At 38.7% G+C, this 26,098-nt stretch overlaps 1 protein-coding gene and 1 pseudogene across 1 annotated transcript; both read right to left on the reverse strand.

The window, feature by feature from the left end:
• Positions 1-344: 344 nt before the first annotated feature.
• On the reverse strand, positions 345-874 carry LOC101149277 (uncharacterized protein C11orf98-like; annotated as a pseudogene).
• Positions 875-11,631: 10,757 nt separating this feature from the next.
• On the reverse strand, positions 11,632-24,751 carry FBXO5 (F-box protein 5). Its single transcript, XM_004044849.5, has 5 exons — positions 23,977-24,751; positions 16,006-16,720; positions 14,149-14,239; positions 13,374-13,556; positions 11,632-12,516 (listed from the first exon to the last, which is right to left on the reverse strand). The coding sequence occupies exons 1-5, from the start codon at positions 24,077-24,079 to the stop codon at positions 12,265-12,267; spliced, it is 1,344 nt and encodes a 447-aa protein (XP_004044897.2). The 5' UTR covers positions 24,080-24,751; the 3' UTR covers positions 11,632-12,264.
• Between the last annotated feature and the right edge of the window lie 1,347 nt (positions 24,752-26,098).

The following is a 26,098-nucleotide window of genomic DNA, read 5'->3' on the forward strand; positions in this document are numbered from 1 at the left end:
CGGGATCATGCCATTGTACTCCCGCCTAAGCGACAGAGCGGGACTCCATCTCTAAAAAAAAGAAAAATTCCTACTGAGGATAGTTCTGTGCTTGATTATGAAGCCAGTAGTGAGTGCTCTTTGTTTGTTTGTTTGTTTTCCAGAGTGCCAGGGTTTTATCACAAATGGAGTTGACTGCTAGAGAGGCCCTTCTCCAATCTTTCTTCTGTACCCTCTTCTCTCCCAAAGACATCCCTCCAGGGGAAGTCAGTAGGCCATTAGAAAGGAGGAAATATGGAGAGTGAAAAGGGGCACTGCTTTTGTCAACATCCTCTGAAACAACCACTGAGTCCTTTGGGCTCCAGTTGAGAATCTTCTAGTGGAAGAGGTTTAGCTCTCATCTTCAAGGTCCTTCATTTCTATGTCCTGGGGGACTTTTGTCTTCTTTTGCATTTTGAGCTGTGGTTCGATAATCCTGGCTGGCTTTGAGGGGCTTCCACCTCCTTGGCTGCCTTCTCTATCTGGGCAAGCCGGATCTGCTGGAGGAGTTTTCTAGGCTTCTTCCCCTACAGAGTAATGTTGGCACGTGCACTGGATGCCTGCTTCTTGAGGTGGTGCCGCGTGATCAGCGCTTGATCTATCACAGCCTTGACCACCCAGTGCCTCAGACTCTGCTTGCGGTTCAACACCCGCCTGCGCTGATCAGCTTTTTCTTCAGCTCGGTTCGGCGCCAGTTGATTTTTCCCCCCGGGATCCCCCACAGTTGCTCGGCGACGCCAATACGCGGTCCGTACTTCCGCCTGGGGTTTGTTGTATTGGTGTGGTTTTCACGTCCCGAGGACATGGTTGTGGGGCTTGTTGTGTTGATGGTGCAGTCGCTGAGTCCCAAAGACATGGTTACTTCCCTGACTACCTATCTTGCCTCAGGAACGTCTATGCTATGCCTGTCCCACCACTGTATTTTGGAAGCACATAACGCTTGGAAGCACATAACTTGCTTGATTCCACAGGCTCATGCCTGAAGGAAATTGCCTCCTTGCCATCCTGCCTTGACTTTCGCCTATATCTTATTTAGATGAGACTCTGGGCTTTGGACTTTTGAGTTGATGCTGGAATGATTTAAGCCTTTTGGGGGCTATTAGATGAAATGCATGTATTTTGTGAGAAAAACATGAATTTTGGGGCCCAAGGGAACAAAAAGGCTATGGTTTGAATGTGTCCTCAAAAAAGCATGTGTGGGCTGAGCACCGTTGCTTACACCTGTAATCTCAACATTTTGGGAGGCCAAGGTGGGAGGATTGCTTTAGCCCAGGGGTTCAAGACCAGCCTGAGTAACATGGTGAGACTCTGTCTCTACCAAAAAAAAAATCATAACAAAAACTTAGCTGGGCATGGTGGTGTACACCTGTAGTCCCAGCTACTGGGGAGGCTGAGGTGAGAGGATCCGTTGAGTCTGGGAGATTGAGGTTGCAGTGAACCATGATAGTACCGCTGTACTGCAGCCTGGGTAACAGACTGAGACCCTCTCTCAAAAATAAATTAATTAATTAAAAGCATTTTTTAGAAACTTAATTTCCAATCTAATAGTGTTGAAAGGTAGAACCTAATAGAAGATGTTTAGGCTATAAGGGCTCCACCACTTATAAGTGGATTAAGGTTGATTACAAAGGGGCTTCAGGCTGCAAGTTCAATCTCTTGCCCCCCTTTTTTTTTTTTTTAAAGAAAGATGGAGTCTAGCTCTGTCACCCCCAGGCTGGAGTGCAATGGCACGATCTTGGCTCACTGAAACTTCCACCTCCCAGGCTCAAGCAATTCTCCTGCCTCAGCCTCTGGAGTAGCTGGGATTACAGGTGCATACCACCACACCCGGCTAATTTTTGTATTTTAGTAGAGACGGGGTTTCACCAGGTTGCCCAGGCTGGTCTTGAACTCCTGACCTCAGGTGATCCGCCTGCCTCGGCTTCCCAAAGTGCTGGGATTACAGACGTGAGCCACTGCACCCGGCCTTCTTGCCTTTTCTTTGCCCTTTTGTCATAAAATGGTGTAGCAAAAAAGGTCCCTGTCAAATGTCAGCCCCTTGATCTTGGACTTCTCAGCCTTCTGAACTGTGAGCCAATAAATTTCTGTTCATTATAAATTACCCCATTTCAGATAATCTGTTATAGCAGCACAAAATCAAGTGAAAAACTTAGTGAATAACCCTATTAATGTCTTATTGAATTCAGTTTACTAGTATTTTGTTGAGGATTTTTGCATGTATGTTCACCAGAGATTTTGGCCTAGAATTGTCTTTTTTTGTAATGTCCTTGACTGGCTTTGATTTCAGTAAAGTTGCAGGATACAAAATTAACATATTAAAATTAGTATCATTGCTATACACTAACAACAAACTATTCACAAAAGAAATCAAGAAAACAATCCTATTTGTGATACCATTAATGAAAAACTTAGAAATATATTTAAGCAAGAATACAGTTAACCAAATACATTCAGTGTATGAGAGATCCATACACTGAATACTATAAAACATTGATGAAATAAATTTAAGAGAAAAACAAATGAAAATATACACAGTATTCATGGATTGGAGGAATTAACATTGTTAAAATGTCCATATTACCCAGTGATCTACAGATTCAATGCAATCCCTGTCAAAAGTGAAATGACCTTTTCCCAGAAATAGAAAAGAACAACCCTAAACTTTGTATAGGAAAACAAAAGACCTCAAATAGTCAAAGCAATTTTTAGGAAAACAAAGCTGGAGGCATCACAATACCTGACTTGAAAATGTACCAAAAAGCTATGATAATCAAAACAGCCCATACTCTCATAAAAGCAGACATATAGACCAAAGAAATAGAAAACAGAGCCCACACATTTACAGTCAACTGATTTTCAGCAAAGCTGTCAAGGACATACAATAAGGAAAGGACATATGTTCAATATGTTGGGAAAATTAGATATCAACACACAGAAGAATGAAATTAGACCCTTAATCTTGTCCCAAGTACACAAGTCAAATCATAATGGGTTAATGTCTTAAATATAAGATCTGAAACTATAAAACCACTAGGGGAAAACAGAGGGAAAGAGCTTCTTAACATGGGATTTGGCAAAAATTTTTTGGATACAACCCCAAAAACACATGCAACAAAAGCAATATTAGACTAATTGGATTGCACCAAACTAATGAGCTTCTGCACACCAAAGGCAACAATCAACAGAGTGAAGAGACTATCTATGGGATGGGGAGAAAATATTTGCAAACCATACATCTGATAAGGGGCCAATATCCAAAATATTTAAGAAACTCAAACAACTCAATAGCAAGAAAACAACCAGTTAAAAAAATGGGTAGGAACCTGAATAGATATTTCTCAAAAGAAGACATGTGAATGGCCAACAGGTATATGAAAAGATGTTCAACATCACTAATAATCAATCAGGGAAATGCAAATGAAAGCCACAATGAGATATCATCTCACTAGAATAGTCTTTATCAAAAAAATAAAAGATAACAAGTGTTAACAAAAATGTGGAGAAAAGGGAACCCTAGTACATTGTTGGTGGGAATGTAAATTAGCATAATTATTTTGGAAAACAGTATGGAGGTTCCCCCCAAAATTAAAAATAAAACTATCATATGATTCAACAATTATCTTTCTCAGTATGTAACCAAAGGAAATGAAGAGATATTCCCTCCTCCATTTTCATTTCAGTATTATTCATAATAGTAAAGATATGGAGTCAACCTAAGTGTTTATCAACTGATAAATGGATAAAGAAAATGTGATATATATACATAGCATGATACTATTCAGCCTTATGAAAAGAAAGATATCTTGCCTTCCACATGGCAGTCTTGCAACAACATGGATGAATGTGGAAGACATCATCCTAAGTGAAATAAACCAGGCACAGAAAGACAAAAGACAAACTGAATGATCTCACTTTTATGTGAAATCAAGAGTAGAATGGAGGTTACCAGGGACTAGGGTGGGTGATAGTGAGGTGGAAAATGGAGAAATATTGGTTAAAGGATAAAAAGCTTAGTTAGATAGGAGGAATAAGTTCTGGAGATCCACTGTGAAGCATGGAGGCAATAGTGAATAATAATGTATTGTATGTATATTTGAAGACTGCTAAGAACATAGATTTTTAAATGTTCTCACCACAAAAAAAAGATAAGTATGTGAGGTGATGGATATGTTAAATCATTCTACAGTGTGTATGTGTGTGTACATATATCAAAGCATCATGTACCCCATAAATATATAGAATCATTTGTTAATTAAAAATAACTTTAAAATGACAAAAATAAAGATGTTTTCACATGTACAAAGGCTGAAAAAAATCAAAGACCAGCGTATCTGTATTATAAGAAAAATTAAAGGAAGTCCTTCAGGCACAAGGAAAGTTTTATCAGATAGAAATGTATTTATTTCTACCCAAAGGAATGAAGATACCAGAAATGACAACTGTGTGCGCAAATACAAGTATAAGAAAACTTTCTCATTACATAAATATCTTAGATGATAAACAAAGAAACAAAAATAACGTAGTGTATGTATATATTTGTGTATATGTATATATACACATATATATTGCACTAACATGTATGATAACAGCACAAAGCTTAGAGGGAAGAAATAGTATGGCAGTTTTATACTATATATAAAAGGGTACAATAATATTTGAAGCTAGACTCAAATAAGTTAAAAAGAAATACTATAAATCCAGAGGTAATAGCTAAAATCACAAAATAGAATTATAGCTAATTAGCTAATAAACTAGATATAAAGGAACCATAAAAATAATCAAAAGATGGCAAAAAAGAGAAAAAAATGGAACAAAGAACAATTACCAAATAGAAAACAAATATCAAGAAAGTAGGTTTAAATCCAACCATATCAATAATCCCATCAAGTGAAAATTGTCTACTTATCTCAAAAGACAAACATTTTTGAAGTAGATTAAAAAAATAAATGAATACTTGACTATATGCTGTCTGTAAGAAACACACTACCATAGAAAACTACAAAAAAAGTTAAAAACGGATGAAAAAATATACTATGCCAATATTAATTTCAAAAAAAAACAAAACTGAAGTGCTTATTTTAATATAAAACAATGTAGATTCCATAGAAGAGCCACATCCAGGGATAAAAAGGTCATTTAAAAATGATAAAGTGTTCATTTTACTAAGAGAACATAATAATCTTAAATATTTATGCAACTAATGACAGAGCTTCAAAATACAGACAGCCTCTGACTTACAAATTTTCAACTTTACAATGTGCAAAAGGGATACACATTCAGTATGCTTTTTGACTTATGAAGTTGTGCACAGATAAACACACTGTAAGTTCAAACAGTGGGTGTATCCAGACATAACCACATTGTTGAGGAGTGTCTGTACTTAAAAGCAAAAACTGATAGAATTACAAGAAGAAATAGACAAATCCACAATTACAGCTAGGGATCTGAATACTTCTCACTCAATAATAGCACAAATAGATAGACATCAGTAAGGATATAGAAGATATGGAGAGCACTATCAACCAAGTTGAACCAATTGATATTTATAGGTCATTTTACCAAAGAACAGCAAAACACACCATATTCCCTTCATAGAGCATATTATAGGCCATAAACAAATACTCAATAAATTTGTAAGAATTGAGTCACACAACTGTTTTCTCTGACCACCATGAAATTAGAAGTTAATAAAAAGATATATGAACAATTCCAAAATATTGGAAAAGTAAATAACAGACTTATACATAACCTACACATCAAAGAAGAAATCAAAAGGAAAATTATAGAACACTTACAAATGAATAAAAAGAAAAGGACAAAATATCAGATTTAGTGGTATGCCGCTAGCATAGAATTTGGAGGAAACTTTTAGGACTAAATATTTATACTAGGAAAGAATAAGGGTCTGAAATCAATGAACTCAACATTTACCTTAAGAATCCAGAAAAAGAATGTAGAAAAAGGACAAATTAAAGTCCTTCAGGCACAAGGAAACAGAAGAAATAAAACGAAAGATCAATTATAAGGAAAAACAGGGAAAAATCTGAAACCAAAAATGAGTTATCTGAGATCCATCTAAGTGATAAACCTGTAGTCAGACTGATCAGTATAAGGGGAGAAAAGACAGAATTTATCAATATTGGAATGCAAGAGATGACATTAGTACACATTCTATAAATATTAAAGATACTAGAATATTGTGATGACTTTATTCCAATAAATACAATAAATTAAATTAAAAATGCATTGAAATATACAAACTACTAAAGCTCACTCAAGAAGAAATAGATAACCTGAATAGCCCTTTATCTATTAAAAAACTGTATTTCAAACATCTTTTCACAAAGAAAATGACAGACTCACATGGTTCCCTTGTACAACTGCAGCAATAGTAAGGGAAGAAATAATACCAATTCTACACAAACATCCAGAAAATTGAAAAGAAAAGAACATGTCCCAAAGACATTGTATAAAAACTACAGACCAATATTCATCATAAATATAAATACAAATTCTTAACAAATATATATTTATACATATTTAAATATATAATAATGTTAAAAAAGGATAATACATTGTGATGAAGTGGCATTAACCCCAGGAATGCGAGATTGCTTTAACATTTGAAAATCAATCAATGTAATTCATATTAACGAATCCAGAGAGAATAACCATATGGCCATATGAATTGATGGAGAAGAAAAGTTGACAAAATCCAACAGCCATTTCTGATAAAAATTCTCAACAAACTAGGAATAAAATGGAACATCATCTTGATAAGAGGATATGTGAAAAACCTACAGCTAACATCATTCTGAATGTTTTCCCCTAACATCTGGAACAAGGCAAGGGTATCTTCATCAACATTTTTTATTTCTATTTTATTGGAGGTTTTAGCCAGTACAAATTGGCAAGGAAGATAAATACAAACCATATAGATTGAAATGGAAGAAATAAAACTGTATTTATTTGTAGAGGACAAAAATCACCTACAGGGAACAAGTGATAGACTTTCAATTATAGCTGAGGTTTGCAAGGTTGCAGAATACAAGATCAATATGAGAATAAATTGTATTTCAATACCTTAGCAATAAATCATTGAAAATTGAAATTAAAATGCCATTTACAATAGCACAAAAAACAGGGATAAATCTGATGTAAAGTGCACAAGACATACAATGAAAAGATAAAACTTTGCTAAGAGAGATTTTGAAATATGGAAATCAGTGGAAGAACTCTATGTTAATGGATTGAAAAACTCAAGGTTGCTAAATGTCAGTTCTGTATAAATTGGTCTATAGATTCATTGTAATCCCACCGAGCCCACACCCACCCGGAACTGGCCCTGGCCCACAAGCACCGCGCGCAGCCCCGGTCCCCACCCACGCCTCTCCCTCCACACCTCCCCGCAAGCTGAGGGAGCTGGCTCCGGCCTTGGCCAGCCCAGAAAGGGGCTCCCAAGGTGCAGTGGCGGGCTGAAGGGCTCCTCAAGTGCCCCCAAAGTGGGAGCCCAGGCAGAGGAGGTGCCAAAAGCGAGTGAGGGCTGTGAGGACTGCCAGCATACTTTCACCTCTCAATGCTATCCCTCCCCCAGTCCCCCAGCCCCAACAGGCCCCGGTATGTGACGCCACCCCCTTCCCCTCATGTCCGTGTGTTCTCATTGTTCAACTCCCACTTATGAGTGAGAACACGTGGTGTTTTGTTTTCTGTTCTTGTGTTAGTTTGCTGAGATTGATGGTTTCCAGCTTCATCCATGTCCCTACAAAGAACATGAATTCATCCTTTTTTATGGCTGTGTAGTGTTCCATGGTGTATATGTGCCACATTTTCTTTATCCAGTCTATCATTGATGGGCATTTGGGTTGGTTCCAAGTCTTTGCTATTGTGAATAGTGCCACAGTAAACACACGTGTGCATGTGTCTTTATAGTAGAATGATTTATAACTCTCTGGGTATATACCCAGTAATGGGATTGTTGGGTCAGATGGTATTTCTGGTTCTAGTTCCTTGAGGTATCGCCACACTGTCTTCCACAATGGTTGAACTAATTTACACTCCCACCAAGAGTGTAAAAGCTTTCCTATTTCTCCACATCCTCTCCAGTACCTGTTGTTTCCTGACTTTTTAATGATCGTCATTCTAACTGGCGTGAGATGGTATTTCCTCGTGGCTTTGATTTGCATTTCTCTAATGACCGGTGATGATGAGCTTTTTTTCATATGTTTGTTGGCTGCATAAATGTCTTCTTTTGAGAAATGTCTGCTCATATCCTTCACCTACTTTTTGATGGGGTTTTTTCTTGTAAATTTGTTTAAGTTCTTTGTAGATTCTGGATATTAGCGCTTTGTCAGATGGATAGATTGCAAAAATTTTCCCCCATTCTGTAGGTTGCATCTTCACTCTGATGATAGTTTCTTTTGCTGTGCAGAAGCTCTTTAGTTTAATTAGATCCCATTTGTCAATTTTGGCTTTTGTTGCCATTGCTTTTGGTGTTTTGTTCATGAAGTAATTGCCCATGCCTATGTCCTGAATGGTATTGCATAGGTTTTCTTCTAGAGTTTTTATGGTTTTAGGTCTTATGTTTAAGTCGTTAATCCATCTTGAGTTAATTTTTGTATAAGGTATAAGGAAGGGATCCAGTTTCAGCTTTCTACATGTGGCTACCCAGTTTTCCCAACATCATTTATTACATAGGAAATCCTTTCCTCATTGCTTGTTTTTGTCAGGTTTGTCAAAGATCAGATGGTTATAGTTGTGTGGTGTTATTTCTGAGGCCTCTGTTCTGTTCCATTGGTCTATATATCTGTTTTGGTACCAGTACCATGCTTGTTGTTACTGTAGCCTTGTAGTATAGTTTGAAGTCAGGTAGCATGATGCTTTCAGTTTTGTTCTTTTTGCTTAGGATTGTCTTGGCTATGCGGGGTCTTTTTTGGTTCCATATGAAATTTAAAGCAGTTTTTTCCAATTCTGTAAGAAAGTCAATGGTAGCATGATGGGGATAGCATTGAATCTATAAATTACTTTGGGCAGTATGGCCATTTTCACCATATTGATTCTTCCTATCCATGAGCATGGAATGTTTTTCCATTTGTTTGTGTCCTCTCTTATTTCCTTGAGCAGTGGTTTGTAGTTCTCCTTGAAAAGGTCCTTCACATCCCTTGTAAGTTGTATTCCTCGGTATTTTATTCTCTTTGTGGTAATTGTGAATGGGAGTTCACTTGTGATTTGGCTGTCTGTTATTGGTGTATAGGAATGCTTGTGATTTTTGCACATTGATTTTGTATCCTGAGACTTTGCTGAAGTTGCTTATCAGCTTAAGGAGATTTTGGGCTGAGATGACAGGGTTTTCTAAATATACAATCATGTCATCTGCAAACAGAGACAATTTGACTTCCTCTTTTCCTAATTGAATATCCTTTATTTATTTTCTTGCCTGATTGCCCTGGCCAGAACTTCCAACACTATGTTGAATAGGAGTGGTGAGAGAGGGCATCCTTGTCTTGTGCCGGTTTTCAAAGGGAATGCTTCCAGTTTTTGCCCATTTGGTATGATATTGGCTGTGGGATAGTCATAAATAGCTCTTATTATTTTGAGATATGTTCCATCAATACCTAATTTTATTGAGAGTTTTTAGTATGAAGGGCTGTTGAATTTAGTTGAAGGCCTTTTCTGTATCTATTGAGATAATCATGTGGTTTTTGTCATTGGCTCTGTTTGTGATGGATTACGTTTATTGATTTGCATATGTTGAACCAGCCTTGCATCCCAGGGATGAAGTCAACTTGATCGGATAGGCTTTTTGAGGTGCTGCTGGATTCAGTTTGCCAGTATCTTATTGAGGATTTTTGCATTGATGTTCATCAGGGATATTGGCCTGAAATTCTTTTTGTTGTCTCTCTGCCAGGTTTTGGTACCAGGATGATGCTGGCCTCGTAAAATGAGTTAGGGAGAATTCCCTTTTTCTATTGTTCGGAATAGTTTCAGAAGGAATGGTACCAGCTCCTCTTTGTACCTCTGGTAGAATTTCAGCTGTGAATGTGTCCCTTCCTGGACTTTTTTTGGTTGGTAGGCTATCAATTACTGCCTCAATTTCAGAACTTGCTATTGGTCTATTCAGGGATTCGACTTCTTCTTGGTTTAGTCTTGGGAGGGAGTGTATGTCCAGGAATTTATCCATTTCTTCTAGATTTTCTAGTTTATTTGCGTAGAGGTGTTTATTCTCTGATGGTAGTTTGCATTTCTGTGGGATCGGTGGTGATATCTTTATCATTTTTTATTGCATCTATTTGATTCTTCTCTTTTCTTCATTAGTCTGGCTAGTGGTCTATTTTGTTGATCTTCTGAAAACAACAGCTCCTGGATTCACTGATTTTTTGAAGGGTTTTTCATGTCTCTATCTCCTTCAGTTTTGCTTAGTTCTTTCTTGTCTTCTGCTAGCTTTTGAATTTGTTTGTTCTTGCTCTAGTTATTTTAGGTGTGATATTAGGTATCAATTTTAGATCTTTCTGCTTTCTCCTGTGTGCATTTAGTGCTATAAATTTCCCTCTATACACTGCTTTAAATGTGTCTGGAGAATGATACCAGAGAATCTGGTATGTTGTGTCTTTGTTCTCATTGGTTTCAAGGAGCATCTTTATTTCTGCCTCAATTTCGTTATTCACCCAGCAGTCATTCTGGAGCAGGTTTTTCAGTTTCCATGTGGTTGTGCAGTTCTGAGTGAGCTTCTTAATCCTGAGTTCTAATTTGATTGCACTGACAGCACCTTACTTGTTAACAGCAGAAAATGGAGTAAAGAGCCAAACATCCATCAACTGGTGAACTGGTATATCTAACAGCATACTTACTGCCTTGTAAGAAAAGAGCATTAACTACTGATGCACACGCACAGATGAGTGTCAAAATAGCCTTCACTGAGAGCAAACTTTGACTCCATTTATAGAAAATCCTTGAAAAGTCTGCAGTGACAAAGATCAGTGATTGCCTGGGAGTTGACCGGAGGGACCCTCTACCTTAGTTTTCTGTTGAGATGAAAGGCAAAGCCCTTAAACATCTTTGGGGCCCAACTGATAGCATCCGAGGCCCACCCTTGAATCTTTGGAGGGCCTAGTCTGAATTCAACCTCTTAGGATTTCCCCATATTCGTAACTGAAACTGAAACATAACTTTGGAATTAAGGAATAAAGACATCCTTGTTCTGGGCTCTTATTAGCACAAATGTTTGACTGCAGCCAAGATGGCATCTAATTCTATACAATTTAAATCCTTCTAGCTTTTTGAGGGGGATGGGGTGCTATTTAATCCATAGTTCAGCTGGTTTAGTGATAGACAAATTAGCACATCAGTATTTATCAGTGTCTTTTATGGTCTTCCTGTATTGAATCATCTGGAGATGTTTATCTCAAGACCCAACCCCACAACTACTGAATTAAGCTATTGAGTGGGAAAAACCGGGATCAGGGTACTGCCCAAAAATCTCACAAGCTCCCCAGAAAAACCATCACAAAAATCCATTCAATGCCTTCACACAAACAAATGCAGTCTACTGCAGCTTCCTAATTCAGTTGTTTCCAGGATTACAATGTTTATAAAAGGTATACATTAAGCTTACAACAATTTTATTGAGCAAAATTTATTTTTATATGTACATACAAAAGAGACATATTCTTTGACATATAAAAAATACAGAAATATTTACATGTATACAAAAATATTAAAACAGATTTCAGAAATAAGGAAAACAAGCAAGTTTTTACAAAGGATACTTTCTTGGGAAATACACACAATGAAAAAAAGCTTTAGAAAGGTGACAAAACATTTAATAGACTCCAGAAGTTGATATTTCTGTTGGTATCAATTGAGTAAGAGGAATATAAAATGTCTGAAATGCTAACAGATGGAAAACCAGACTTATATTTAAGACTGTCTAGGTAAAATTGCATGGGTTTCCTTTACCATAAAATTGAATCAATTTTTTCTTTTACCCTCAGTATCACTACCTACTTTTCCTTTTTTCTTAAAATATTTAAATTGTTTGATTTGTATTGAGAATTTTAAACTTTTTCTCATTAAATTGTAAAAATGTTTTAAGAGGTTGTCTATCCTCTTTATCTTCTGGGGGAAAAAACCTCAGGATACTATACCGATTTCAACATAAAATTGAAAATCACAATACAATTTTTTTTTAAGTTAAAACCTAACATTTTCTAACTAACATTCATGATCAGTAACAATTGATTTAATAAGAGATCACAATCTTCGTAAATTCTTTTTGCTCTTCTTTGTACCAGGCAGGGGACCTATTTTACAACTGGCTTTGAGGAGCTTGCCATCTGAACAGTCTTTAGTAGTATGATAATTACAGAGACACTTCGTACAATAATCAAATCCACAGCCTTCTCGTTTGCAGGTTGCCCGTTGTAAATAGCAATCATATTTTGCAGGTGAATTACAGCGAATACAGGCTTTGAGGCTTTCGTTCTTTTTCAATGTCTTGGCAACCTAAAAAGAAAAAAAAAAACCCATTAACAAATTTCAGCAAGAATTACATGTACTTTAGTTAATAAAACCAAGGACACCCTTGCACCTTCCCCAATTCATGTATGAAATATCACTGTCACACATACGATAACTACTGCCCTAACTATTGCCCTTTATCTATGCAGTATCTGATAGCTCAATAAATGCTTTTTGAATAAATCTGTATGTTGCATTAGTCATTATGGCACAAAATTTAAGACTAGTTTTATTATGTAGGATTTATATTTATTGATCAACATGAATCAGAAAATATTCTATAATTTTGGTAAGTTATCTAAATTAAGCTTGCAAAGTTATCTACATGTGAGTAGAACTTTTAGCACACATCATTCACTGATCTGAAGGTATAATAGAAGGCCTTCAAGTTCAGAAAGCTTGCCTTTTTCCACTTAACTCTCTTCCTCGGTTCTTAAAGGCGGAAAATGCAAAATGTATTATTGAGTAATTTTATAAGAAATTTAGGTTTTTCATTATTTCCTCAGTGTTTCTAAATTAGAACTCAAAATCACTGAATTTTCACAAACAATGCCAAGCAGTACCTAATATTCATAGAAATACATTTCTACGTACTTTCCTAATTTCATGTTTCTTTTGTTTTCCACATTGAGAGTGAAATGAAGAGGACACTAACGAAATCCTTAATAGTTCTAATTATACTATAATTAAATTTAAATGATCATCAATATCAGGTTTCTTAATGTCAGAGAATAAATTAGTTATTATCTAGAGCCAAGTTACATTTTGACCCTGAAAGTTCTTTTACATTTCTTACTCTAAATCTCTTATGCTTTAAGATTTATGATTAGACAAAAAATTACCTCAGAGAATTCATTGTGTCGACTATAAGTAGAACCTTTCTGATCACCTTGATTGGATAACTTGGTTTGAGCATCTTTTTTGAGAGAAGTCTGGGCTGCTGATTTCTGAACAGAAGCCAGTGGGGTTCTGAACATAACATATTCTCTGGTTGAAGCATGAGGTGAAAATTTATTGTTGTTTTCCTAATTAAAAAAAAAGTTTTAATAGAATTTAGAAATTATTTCCTGTATCCTCAATGAGACATTTTTATGTTTGTACATATAAGAAATGACAAACAAGATTAGGTAAGAGACTTATCCCTACATGCAATTTACCTGCACGTACTTAAACAAAGCAAAACCTAAATACTCACACATATCAAGCCTAACTTATAGACAGAAACTGTGAACGAAATACTATGGGAAATCACTTTAGATGCAGTCTATATGGTACTTAATACCTAAAAAGTAAAACAGCTTTTCCAAATTTTCCAGATGTTATAAAATACACATACACACAACTGGCAACTAAGATTGACTAAATGGTCGACTCTATCTGAGAACTGAGTAATTTTCCCTTTGTTACTTTAGACATTCTATTTCTAGGAAGAATCCAAGAAATAAATGATTGAGTTGAGATTTCTTTGTTTTTGAATGTGGTTTCTAAGTTCCAGTATAAGGCTGAAATACTTTATGACTGTAAAGAAGGGTTTCCAGATTACCTCTTTTCTTTTCTATTTCTAGAAGAGCACTAACAGTGCATTTTTAACTAAAAACATCATCTGCAAACACTTACGGTAACTCTTTGTATTGCTTTACTGTACAACTGGAATGCCCCCTTATCATCTTCTAGGATCTTCTTCCAAGTTGTGCTCACTTTAGACACACTGGAAAAGTAAATCACCATAAATGAAATAATTAAAGCATCACAAAGAGCTAAGATGAATACAGTAGAAAAACATCAGCAGTGCAAAAAGATATTTTATATTATTAGTGTTTCTCAAACCGGACCACATTACAATTGCCTGGCGGTTTTAACTGGTCTAAAATGAAGCTCAGGGCTCTGTATTTTTAAAAAGCTCCCTCCTCATTAAGTAATTCTAAGTGCATTGAGGCTTAAGAACCACTGCTTTGTACAGTATTTTTTCACAATATCTGCAAACATCAAATAGTAGCCCCCACTGTATATATGATACCATGTTAGCTATCTGGTAAAAGTAATAGACAAATTTCAAAGTACTCTAGGCACACTGCTATTGGAAATCAACTTTAGAAACTCACTATGTTAACAGAAAAAGTAGAATCTGTGGTACTGATTTGACTGTCCCTCAAGAAGCTGTTTAGGCTCATGCCTGTAATCCCAGCACTTTGGGAGGCCGAAGCGGGCAGATCATGAGGTCAAGATATCGAGATACCATCCTGGCCAACATGGTGAAACCCCGTGTCTACTAAAAATACAAAAATTAGCTGGGCGTGGTGGCACACACCTGTAGTCCCAGCTACTCAGGAGGCAGAAGAATCACTTGAGCCCGGGAGGCAGAGGTTGCAGTGAGCCGAGATCATGCCACTGCACTCCAACCTGGTGACAGGGCGAGACTCCGTCCCCAAAAAAAATTAAAAAAAAAGAAACTGTTTATATCTGTTTTGCTTTAGCTCTGTTTCATAAAGACCAGTGTAAACTCACACTTGCAAAGAGTACCTCTAGATAATTTTTCAAAAAGCCAAAAAAAAACAACCCCAGTTAAGTCCTATCTAATTCTAGCCTGCATAATCACCTTAATTCTCAAAGTTATCTGACTAAGTGATTTTCCTTGGTAGATTGAGAAAGAAATGGTGGTTAGCACCAGGTTTCTAAGAAATTGTCATAAACAGAGCCTGGGAGGCGGAGGTTGCAGTAAGACAAGATTGCACCACTGCACTCCAGCCTGGGTGACTGGAGTGAAACCCTATCTCAAAAAAAAAAAAAAGTCACAAATCTCTATTTGTGGATCTTTATATTTTCATCACTGTCAAATCTAGGAGAGCCCTAGCACCAAAAGTAGCTTAGAAAGAACAAAAATTACTTCATACTTTCTGGTGTGACAAGTCATAATGCCTATTAGACATGTAGACTGGAGCTAGGCTGTTTTACAGTTAAGCCCCAAAGATGTAACTTACATATTAGAAATTTCAAAACTAAAAGGAACAAAGATCCTAATCCAACAGAAGTAGTTTTGCAATAGCATGAATATAAAATTTGAAATGACTAGGTTAAATGCATAATTCAAGTTTTCTTTCATCTTAGTGGCACATAGGTAGCAAAACACCAGCAAGTCATTACCGCAATTAAACAACATTGTAAGGTTATCTACAACAGGTTGAGCATCTCTAATCCAAAAATCTGAAAACTTTTGAATGCTGACATGATGCTCAAAGGAAATGCACATTGGAGCACTTGCGGATTTTGGATTAGGGATGTTCAACTGTTTAACCTGTAGGGTATAATACAAATATTCCAAAATTTGAAAAACATCTGAAATCCTTCTGGTACTAAGCATTTCAGATGAGGGACACTCAACTTGTACAACAGCCTTTGCATGAGCTGGTGGTACTGAGCCACTAACAGCAATGTTCAGTGTATTATGCTAAAATGTATATTCAAAACAGTACTTACTTGATTAAGTCCATGTCACTGAGTTGTGCTAAAATAGTTGCTAAGACATGTCTGAGTCCCCTTCGAAAGAGTTCGCTGAGAATATCTACACATTCTAGGCCCATTTTTCTGCCAATTATATTCTGCAGTCTAAAATTTCCTCTGGCTATAATTTCCTTCAGCATCTCCCGATCTACTTTAGGATTTCGTTTTGCATTCTTTTTTAATGTTGAACAAACCACTTTTTCAAAATGAAGAACTGGCAGCAAGTTTTTGTTGGGATATTGGTCTGGGCTTTGTATTTGTAGCAGGCAGGATTGTAGACTGTCACCGAAATTCTCCTCCAGGAGGCTACCTTCTTCATGTTCACTGAGGCCACTTTGTTGAGAAAATGAGGAATAGCCACTGTCTTCATAAAGTCTACTGGTCTCTAGTGCTTCTATATCATTTGTACTATTAAGTGTCTGTTGCACATGTTGATTTTCCTTGTTATGCAAGGGCTTGCTTTCAGTTTCAAGTTCTACAATCCTAGGGCTCACAATCGGTGACCCAATACATGACAGCCTTTCATAGTCTTTAATGCAGTCTTTACAGGAACCTTCCAAATATGCAGGGGTGTAGGAAACTAGTCTTCCAATGTCATCAGGTTTTACCAGTTTAAGTCCGGAATGAACATGGTTACAATTAAAATCACACTTCATTTTGACAGAAAGGGTAGAACTTTCTTCTTTACAACCTATAAAAAGAACATAACATTTACATCTTAATGGCAAAATTTTCACACATCCCTACTTCTTAAATTGGGATATACAAAGATTACTTTGCAATCTCTCAGCATTAGGTATTGTCTACATGTACTTGCTTACATAGCTGTGATGTTATTCAAGTTTAATTATTGATATGACAATAATGTGAAAATATTACTTAAATCTTATAAGTATATACATATTATATTATTCTTGAGAAGGCACTTCAGAACAGACTGCTTTTGGATCTGCCTGGCTGTAACATCTGACTGTTGTCTATAACTGATTGAGTAAAAAATAGTGGAAAAAGGGGCTATATAATAAACATCTGTGTTTATGGAACAAACGAGGAAATGTGATGTATCAAAAGAGTAGGCGCTATGGTCAAAGTTATCCTTAAAGTAACCACAAATACTTTTAGATTCAGTGTTTATTCCTTGGACTTGAAATGACATTATGGTTCTCTTTGACGTAAGCACAACCCAAGCCACTGACAGCAAAAATGGTTAAGATTAGTACAGGAGGACAATGTATAAGGGTGGGAATAATCTTGATAAAAACAATAAAAATTTTGTGTATTATTTCACTATTAGCAATGATTGCAAGCCTTAAAATAACTAATCAAGAAATCTATAGGTAGCTTGGAGAAAAGAACTAATAACACATTTAAACATCTATAAATTAAAGTCTACCTGAATTCCCACAGCTCTTATCTCCAAGTTTTATTCTGATGGGTGCTCCTGGTGACCTTCTAATATATTCAAAGTGTTTGTCTACCTTACTGGATAGTAAACTCGAGTACAGGGACATCTCCCTGTACCTTGTCTAATATGTGCTGGAAACTGCTCTTTAATCACTGAACAAAGACATTCCACGACTAATTTACCAAAGAACCGTAAGTATGAATAGTTCTGCTATCAATCAAAAGTAAGTGTTGGTAAATAAGAATGACACTCTAATCAATTAACCTGATTTAAGAATATGAGTGATAGGGCAGCAGGTGTAAATTACTGTTCAATTGCTTTAAATAACTTAAGATAAACTTGCTATTATTGATAAATAGAAAAAAGGGAAAGACTTATTCAGGGTTTTATTACCACCCTGCTCCAACCCCCAGGATCTAAGAAATCAGTTAAGACACAATGGAGCAGGCAGCATCTTAAGATAGCTTTAAAGCAAGATTTCACCATCCCTATGCTACAGACATTTTGCAGTGAATACCTCTTTGTTCTCAGGGGCTGTCCTGTGCATTGTAGGATGTTAAGCAGCCTTTACCCATTAGACACCAGTGGCAGTCCCCACTCCCAAGATGCAATGTCTCCAGTTACCAGTTATTGCCAAATACTGGGCAGGGAAAAAGGCCAGATGCAAAATTTCCTCTATTCTTCAGTTGAGAACCACAACTCTAAAAAATGATTAGGATTTTGTCAGGCAACAGTGGCCTGGGAAGGGCATTCACAATTTGAGCAACGGCACAATGCTGGGAAGGAATATGGTAGATGGGTTCAGAAAACTGTTTAGCATTGTTGAAGGCAGAGAGTAAGAGTAGGCAAACAATGGGGACATGAGCTAAGAAAGCCTGAATCTTAAATGCCAGGTTAAAATGTGCCCCATCTACCATCCCCACACAAACCAATCATATATAGCTAACAATTTATCCTGTAAGTAAATGTATATAGCATCAGTATGTTTAGTCTGCACTAAATATTGGTAATGCATTCATATTAAACTTAACCATTTTTTACATAGAGCAAAACTTTTTAACTCAAAGTAGAAATGGATACCTTCATAGAAAGTAACTTGTAGAGAGAAACTGCTTGTAAATTCCCAATGTTAATACAGTGAAAGACACATAGTATGTGCTCCAGGATCCTACTAAACCTAAAATTAAGGGTTCAGCTGCATAAAAAGCAAAGAATATACAAATTCTAGCTCCCTAATTAACCCTAAACCTAGAACAAATGATTCTGAGTGGTTTAGTTTTATTCAGAGGAAAAGTAAAAAATGCCAAGAGATTGCTTCTATTTTTGCCTCAAATCAACTAAAGAATTAGGTTTGATTTATATATGACCACAATTTACATAACAGGATAAAAAAGCAGAAGCCACTTATGAAGGGCACACTCTGCTTTGTTTAGCTGCCTAAACCAAAAAGGCCTGAAAATACTTCAGGAATTCAAAGTCATTCTCTTTCTGCTGTCTTTAGAACAGTTACTGGGAGGTTGTCCTATAGAACCTCTTTCATTCAACACTGTTCTTTGAATATGGACAGTTCCTTAAAATTAGAGCTAATAATGATGCAAATCCTTTATACTTGTTTAGAAGTTTGCAATTTCCAATGCTTACAAACCTTTTGAGGTAGGATGGGGAATTGTTATTTTTACAATTGAGCACACTGAAGTGTAGCTTACTTTGCCCAATACAGGCAGTTAATTAAATGAGCCAGATTTCTCTTCCTCATTATAATGAGGTGCTCTGGAAAAACAGATCTTACAAATAACATTCATACTGTTTATAAAAATGATAGAAAAGTCAGAATTTATGGTGCAAGCGCACTTAAGGTACTAAAGAAGAAAACGTGTACATTTCTTTTCTCCTGTGAGCTGGCCCTTTTCCAGTCCTTAGTAACAATGACCTTTCCATCCCAGGGACTTTGTACATCATGCCTTTCCCTGCTTAGAATATCTTTTCCGCTTCCTTTGCTTATTTAGCTTCTAATCCATTACTCATGGAGAGCTTCATTTTTTTTTGGTGGGGGGGGGGGGGGGGGGGGGCGGGGGACTTCTCAGACCTCATCAAACTCTACTCTAAAGCACTACCAAATTGAAATTTTAAAAAGTACTTTAATTTCCTTAAAGGCCAGACATAACTGTTACTGCTTATGACAAAATCCAAGCAAATGGCAGTGCCTTACACAATGAAGACATATGATATAAAAATGTGTTTCCCATTTTTTTTTTGTTAGCTAATACCAACATTAGAATCTGTACCCTTCCTCATGAAATTAGCACTTAAGGAGTTAAAATGACTACCACATTCCTCTTGCAACAACAGTATTTTCACATGAATAATTAGATTTAGTATTTAGGTAAGGTGCAGTGGCTCATGCCTATAATCCCAATACTTTGGGAGGCTGAGGTTGGGGGACTGCTTGAGCTCAGGAGTTCAGACCAGTCTGGGCAACATAAAGAGACTCCATCTCTACAACAATTAAAAAAAGAAACTAGCTGGGCATGGTGGCATGCGCCTTTGGTCCCAACTACTAGGGAGGCTGAGGCGGGAGAATTGCTTGAGCCCGGGAAGTTGAGGCTGCAGGGAGTTGTGATCATACCACTGCATTCCAGCCTGGAAGACAGAGGGAAACCCTGTCTTAAAAAAAAAAGAAAAAAGAAAAAAAAAGGTTTAGTATTTTAAAAGAATTTTAATAAACTTATTTGAATTCACAGAAAAGCTGCAAGGATAGTGCAGAATTCCTGTACACCCATTGCTTAACTTATATTACTAACAGTAATGCATGTCACAACAAATTAACCAATATTGTTGCATTATTAACTAAAATCCCTATTTTATGTGGACTGCTGTAGTTTCTATCTAAAATCTTTTTTCTGTTCCAGGGTCTTATCCAGGATACATTACATTTAGTCATCATATCTCCTTAGGCTCCTCTTGACTATGACAATTTCCTTGTTTATAATTACCTTGACAACTCTGAGAAATACTGGTTATTTTGTAGCCTGTTCCACAATTAGGATTTGTCAAGTCTTCCTCAGCCTTAGTCTGGGGCTGTGGGTTTTTAGACCAGAGGTAAGGTGCTATGATTTGAACTGATGTTAGCCTTGATTACTTGGCTGAGGTAGTATTTCTGAGCTTGCTCCAAATGTAAAGTTACTCCTTTTTGATCTTTTTCCATTTGAAACTTTTTGGAAGGAAGTCACTATGTACACCTCACACTTAAAGGAGTGGGGAGTAAATTTATAAATCATTTGGAATTCTTCTGTACAGCAGATTTGCCCATTAATCTCCTATTTATTCATACTACCAATCATTTATATCAGTATAAACTCATAGACTTTGGGTTATAATCCAATACTATTTATTGTATTGCTCAAATTGTTCCAGCTTTTGCTATTGTGAGCTCTTTCAGTTGACATTGGTGTCCATTTCACATACTTAAATCATTTTGTGTTTTGAACATCCCTTACTTTCTGGGACTACAAGATGCTCTAAGCGCATCTTATACTTTCTGTTTCAGCCCTAGAATCAGTCATTTCTCCAAGCACTGTGGTTTCCTTTTTTTTTGGAAAAAGGTATTAAATGAGAGTGAAATCTGGATGTTGGTTGTAGATTTAATTTTAAAATATGAAATTAATGTATTTTTCATTTCCATAACAATACTGCAGAAGAAATAGAATAGCATCATATTTTATAAAAATGGAAGCTGAAGCAACTGTTTGCAAAAGGTTAAATCCATTCCTTTTAACTAGCTAAGTGTTTTCCAATGACCAGGCCAAATTTGGGAAATATGTGAAGTATTCATATAATTGATTTATTATCCAGAAAGACAGAAAATATTATATGGCTTCATAACCTCTTGAATGAAACAGATGAGGGCTAAGAGTTCAGTTGAACCATTTCACTTATTTATCCAACATCCATTCAGTGACAGGGTAGGGAGAGAGAAAGATATTAATTAGGGATGATCTTTCAGCAAAGCTGACATTCTGAGATCTGAACACCTTATGGAAATCTGGTGGAGGAGTTCCAGACAGTGGGAGACACAGGAAGCAAGGAAAAATGTGAGTGTTCAAGGAAGAGAAATATCTGTAGGGCTGAGTTGGAGGAGGTTATTGAAAATTATACTTGAAGAGGTAGAATGATCTGCAGATTTGTGGGGTAGGCTGGGTCAAAAGTGGAGAAATTTGGTTTACATTTTTAAAAGATCATTGGCAATTGTGGAGAATGAATTGCAGGAAGGTAAAGTAGAAGCAGAGAGAATAGTTAGAAGTGTTTATCCAGAAGTAGAGTGTGGGAAACCCAGACCAGAAGGATTGTAGCGGAAATGAAAATAACTGCATAGATTCAAGGTCTGTTATTTAGAAGGGTAAAGTCAACTTGCTGCTAATCTACTAGATCTGGATATGAAGAAAAGGAGAGTAAAAAAACACCCTGGGGTTTAAGTCTTGAGTATCGAAGGTATACAGTGCTATTTACTGAGTATGGAAAACTGAAGAAGTTAACTCTTAAAACCTCAGTTTCCTCATCCATAAAATGGGAGTAAGACAATGAAACAGGACTAAATGCAAGGCAAAGTCCCTATCACAAGGGTCTAGTCAATACAATCTATTTTTAATCACATAAGCCAAATCCCTTCATATTCCTTACATTGCCAATCATTAACATTTAAAAGTAGTAAAACACATTTCACAAAGAAGTATATATTTCAGAGTAACACATACTTTTCCATTAGAATGTATAGATTTAAGAATCAGATCCAAGTATGAATGAAAATCCTTGCTTAGCCTTTTGACTAGCTTTGTGAACTTGGAATGTCCTATTCCTATTTTTCCCCCAAGTGCAGACACTAATAAGACTCATACATGGCATTGTTTAAACTTCTCATTTACCAACTGCCAGCCCAGTCATATAGAGAAAAGTAAATTTTACAATGTTTGATCTTACATTTAACTTTTCAATATAGACCTGATCCTCCATATTAAATATCATAAATAAGGCTGCAGTCCTTAAAAATCTTTGTAACTCTTCTGTTAAATAATTAAGTTCCAGTCTCTAATACCTATAGATAACGACCATGTGGTTGGTCAACGTTAGGCATGGCTATTCCTTAAGAATTTAAGAGGCCCAATGCTTGTGACCATAAAGTAATCTTTAAGAGAAAATTTTACAAAAGCCTCCTTTGAAAACTACTTGGAAGTAACATATATGTATTTTTAATTTCATCTCCTCAAACCTGTAAACTGGGGAAAAAATTCCAACAGGCAGTCATTTCTTTCTGAGGAGCAAGGTAGTAAAGACAATTGGAGTTATCAAAAAAGAAAAAAAAAACCCTCATAAAGCCATCAAGCTTCAGAATTTCGATGGTAGACTGACGATCCAGGATCTTCTAGAAATATATTTAATCTATTAAAGTTAAAATTAAGCATTTTTTTAGAGCTCTTTTTTAATAATAGAGTCATTACAAAATAGTACAATGCCGAATTGCTAAATTTTTTCATTTTGGGTTATTTCTCAGGTAAAAATAAGTGCATATAGATTTTATTTAGAGGTAGCAACAAAGAGGATAAAAATAAGCATTTGAGAGCCTTCCATTCTCTGCAAGCTTTGAAATAAAGGACTATCTAATTCTTCATGAGTTATCGGGAAAAAGTCACCAATTCTTCGATTCTTACAAAATCATCTTAATACTATGGACAAATTCAAGGTTCGTAGTAAAAATTGCTTTTTTTAAAGTCTTCCCTTTACACTCCAGGCCCTGAGACTGGGTTAACGGGCAAAGGGAGAAAAAAATGGGAAAAAGTAACGTTTTTGTTTGGATGTCCCAGTTGAGTTTGGTCCAATGAGTTGGGGGGGGGGGTCTCTCCATTTGGCGGGAGTGGGGAGGGAGACCCTGGAACTCCTGAGGGATCGGTGGGGCTGCCCCTCAGGGCGCGGGACACGCGGAGGAGGCGGGAGATAACCGCGAGCGCGATCTCCCGCGCCCGCCAGCAAGGCTGGGACCGCGAAAAATCGGGGAAACTGCCTTTGGCTGTGAGGGTGCGGGGCAGATGTAGAAAAGGGGCGCAGGGGGAGAAGGTGAGGCACCTGGCCAGGCCCTGGGGGCTGCTCGCTCGCAGCCCTGTCACCGCCGGGGGCCCCGGGGTGGGGGAGGGGAGGGGCATTTGGCGCCTATTCAAGCAGGGTGGGGTAGGTGGGTCTTCCGAGGAGGAAAAAGGGCGCCCTGGGATGCCACGACCCGCACCTCCCGGGGCTGGAGTCCACGGTCGGCGTGGGTGGCGGGACCCCGCGGCCCGCCATCCCGCCCCTGCACATCTGGCTCATCTGGCTTCCCCCCGACACCCAGCCGCCCTCCTCCCGGACCCAGGAACCCCTGCCGCCGCCCGAGGTCGGGCGTGTAGCGTGGCCGCGCGTCCAGGCTCCGAGGGACGTCGGGTCAGGGTCTCAGGCTGCGCCCCTCCCCGTGCACCCCTCCTGGCGTGCGCGCCCCCCTCGCGACCGCTCCCCTCACTCACTATCCGAGGGTCGAGGGCGCCCGGCGGCTGTCACTGCGCTGGGGCTGGCGCTGCAGGAGCAGCGGGGTGGCCGTAGGGCGCAGCTGCAGGGGCGCCGGCTCATGCCAGCCGACGTGGAGTCCGCCTCAGGTGGAGGAACCGCTCCGGGGGCAGCTGAGTAACCTGCCTGCTTCACAGACCTGTATCTCTTAAAAGGCGCCAGCTGGTACTTTTAAAATCTTTGAATTTGGTGCCTAAATCCGCGCGGTCCAATGAGACGCGTCGCTTGCATGCGCGCACCAATAGGAGGGCAGTGGGTGGGGGCGCCCTCATCCGCGCCCAATTGGAGGCTGCCGAGGCGGGGCCGAGCCGCGAAGCCCAGCCCCCTTCCAGCTTACCGGCTCCCCACGTCCGGAAAGATGCTACGGCCGGGGGCGGGGCCTCCGAGCACGGGGAGGCCGCGGCCCGGCCACACGTGTGGAGGGTCTATCACGCATGCGTGCGCCCGCCAAGATTCCTTCCGCCGTCTTCTGGACCGGCCTCCTGCAAGTCCTAATCTCAGCCCAAATTCAGCGCTGGCTTCCATCTGGAGATCTTTGATGGGTACAAATGGTAGCCGACTTTCTTCGATCATCTCTCGAACGGGAGTTCGGTGAGCGGCAACTCGGCTCGTCCGGGAATCCAGACTTTCCGGAAGACGGACCCTCCCCCCAGTCCAGCTTAGCCCGCCTCTCTAGGATTTACGCGCGCGCTCCGCTCTCCCTCCTAACTCGACCCTCCCCTTGACCCACGCCTCTGCGCAGGCGCCTTGGCGGGCTGTGGCTGCGGAGTTGGCGGGTCGGCGCCTGCGCACTGGAGTCCCCCGCGATTTTTCCCTCGGGGGTGGGCGAGGGGGCTGTGCGGCCTTTCCTGCGCCGGGCTGACAGCGGTTGTAGCAGGCGACCTGCGGCTGCATCTCCCAGGGCCTTCCGGCGGGGCCGAGGGTAGGACCGAGGCACTTCTTCCTTGCAAGCGCGTTTATTTGTATTTTCAACCACACTTCAGACGCTGTTGGTTCATAGGAACGTTAAGTTTACTGAGTGTGCAGCTACGCTCTCCTGGGTTTTTGTTCCTTTCCTTAAAGGGCCAGGCGTAGGAGACAGTAGTCCTGCTCCCAAAAAAAGAATAAATATAAGTGCCCGCCCTCTTGGGCTGGACCCCCGTGGCCAAGGGAGTTTTTAGTGATGGCTGGCATGGACGTCAGTATGAAAGTGTACCGGAGTATTAGTGATGCTTAACTTTTCACAATTTGAATATGCACTTAAGTAGGGCAGTGCATTCCCTGAACTCAGCTTTATGGCTACAGCCCAGTGAAGCAACGGGATGTGAACTCCAAAACGGCGAATCCTCCTTTGCTGTTTCCCTCTGGTGCCTTTCTGCAGCCTCGGAGTGAGTTCTTGGCTGTAGTCAGTGTTCAGTACCGTTAGTGACGAGTCCGGTGGGGCGCGGCCAGGATTAGGATGAATCATACAAGTGCTGGGTGGATCCTGTCTTTACCTAAAATTTTGATAATTAGTTCATCATGGGTTTTTTTGCCTTTTTCATTTTTAAAAATGTTAAAATAGTGTCACTCTTGATGACTTAAATTTTTTTCATCCCCGTAAACGCACCTGAGGCCTGTGCTTCCTTGCCTCACCCTAACCTGGCCCTGGGGCTAGATCCTGGAGATTCAGGGTTGAAAAAGCAAAGTCCTGTCCTTTAGGGAGTTTACAGAGACCAATGGGAAAGAAGTTGACAGTGAACAATTTCAGGACACGAAAGAGGATATGAAAGAATGTAATCGGGGGTAGAGAATGCAGATTAGTATAGGTTAAGGATTTTGGATGGTCAGGACGCTTTCTGAGGCTTTGAACCCAGATGCGTTGAACTGGCAATGCAGGGCTGCATAATAAGCAGAGGGAATAATAAGCAGAGGGAATGCCTGACTACAACTTGGTGAACAAGAAAGAGAGGAGTTGAGGTTAGAGAGGTAGGCAGAAGCCAGATCCTGTGGGACCTTGTAGTTTTTCCATGCAGAGTTTAGACTTTCTTCTGATTGCAGTGGTTAGCTGTTGGAAGGATTTTGGCAAGGTAGTTATTTGTTGATAGAATATTGAAATTACAA

Source organism: Gorilla gorilla, chromosome 5 (assembly GCF_029281585.2).
Source record: "Gorilla gorilla gorilla isolate KB3781 chromosome 5, NHGRI_mGorGor1-v2.1_pri, whole genome shotgun sequence".
Lineage (NCBI taxonomy): Eukaryota > Metazoa > Chordata > Mammalia > Primates > Hominidae > Gorilla > Gorilla gorilla.

What these genes read in the sequence shown, in the direction of transcription:
- FBXO5 (XM_004044849.5), bottom strand. Translation starts at nt 24,079, where the DNA reads ATGAGCCGGCGCCCCTGCAGCTGCGCCCTACGGCCACCCCGCTGCTCC. An exon ending in GCGCCCTCGACCCTCGGATA is followed by an intron (nt 16,721 to 23,976) that starts GTGAGTGAGGGG and finishes TTCTTTTTATAG; the next exon opens with GTTGTAAAGAAGAAAGTTCT. An exon ending in AAGCAATACAAAGAGTTACC is followed by an intron (nt 13,557 to 14,148) that starts GTAAGTGTTTGC and finishes TTTTTTAATTAG; the next exon opens with GAAAACAACAATAAATTTTC.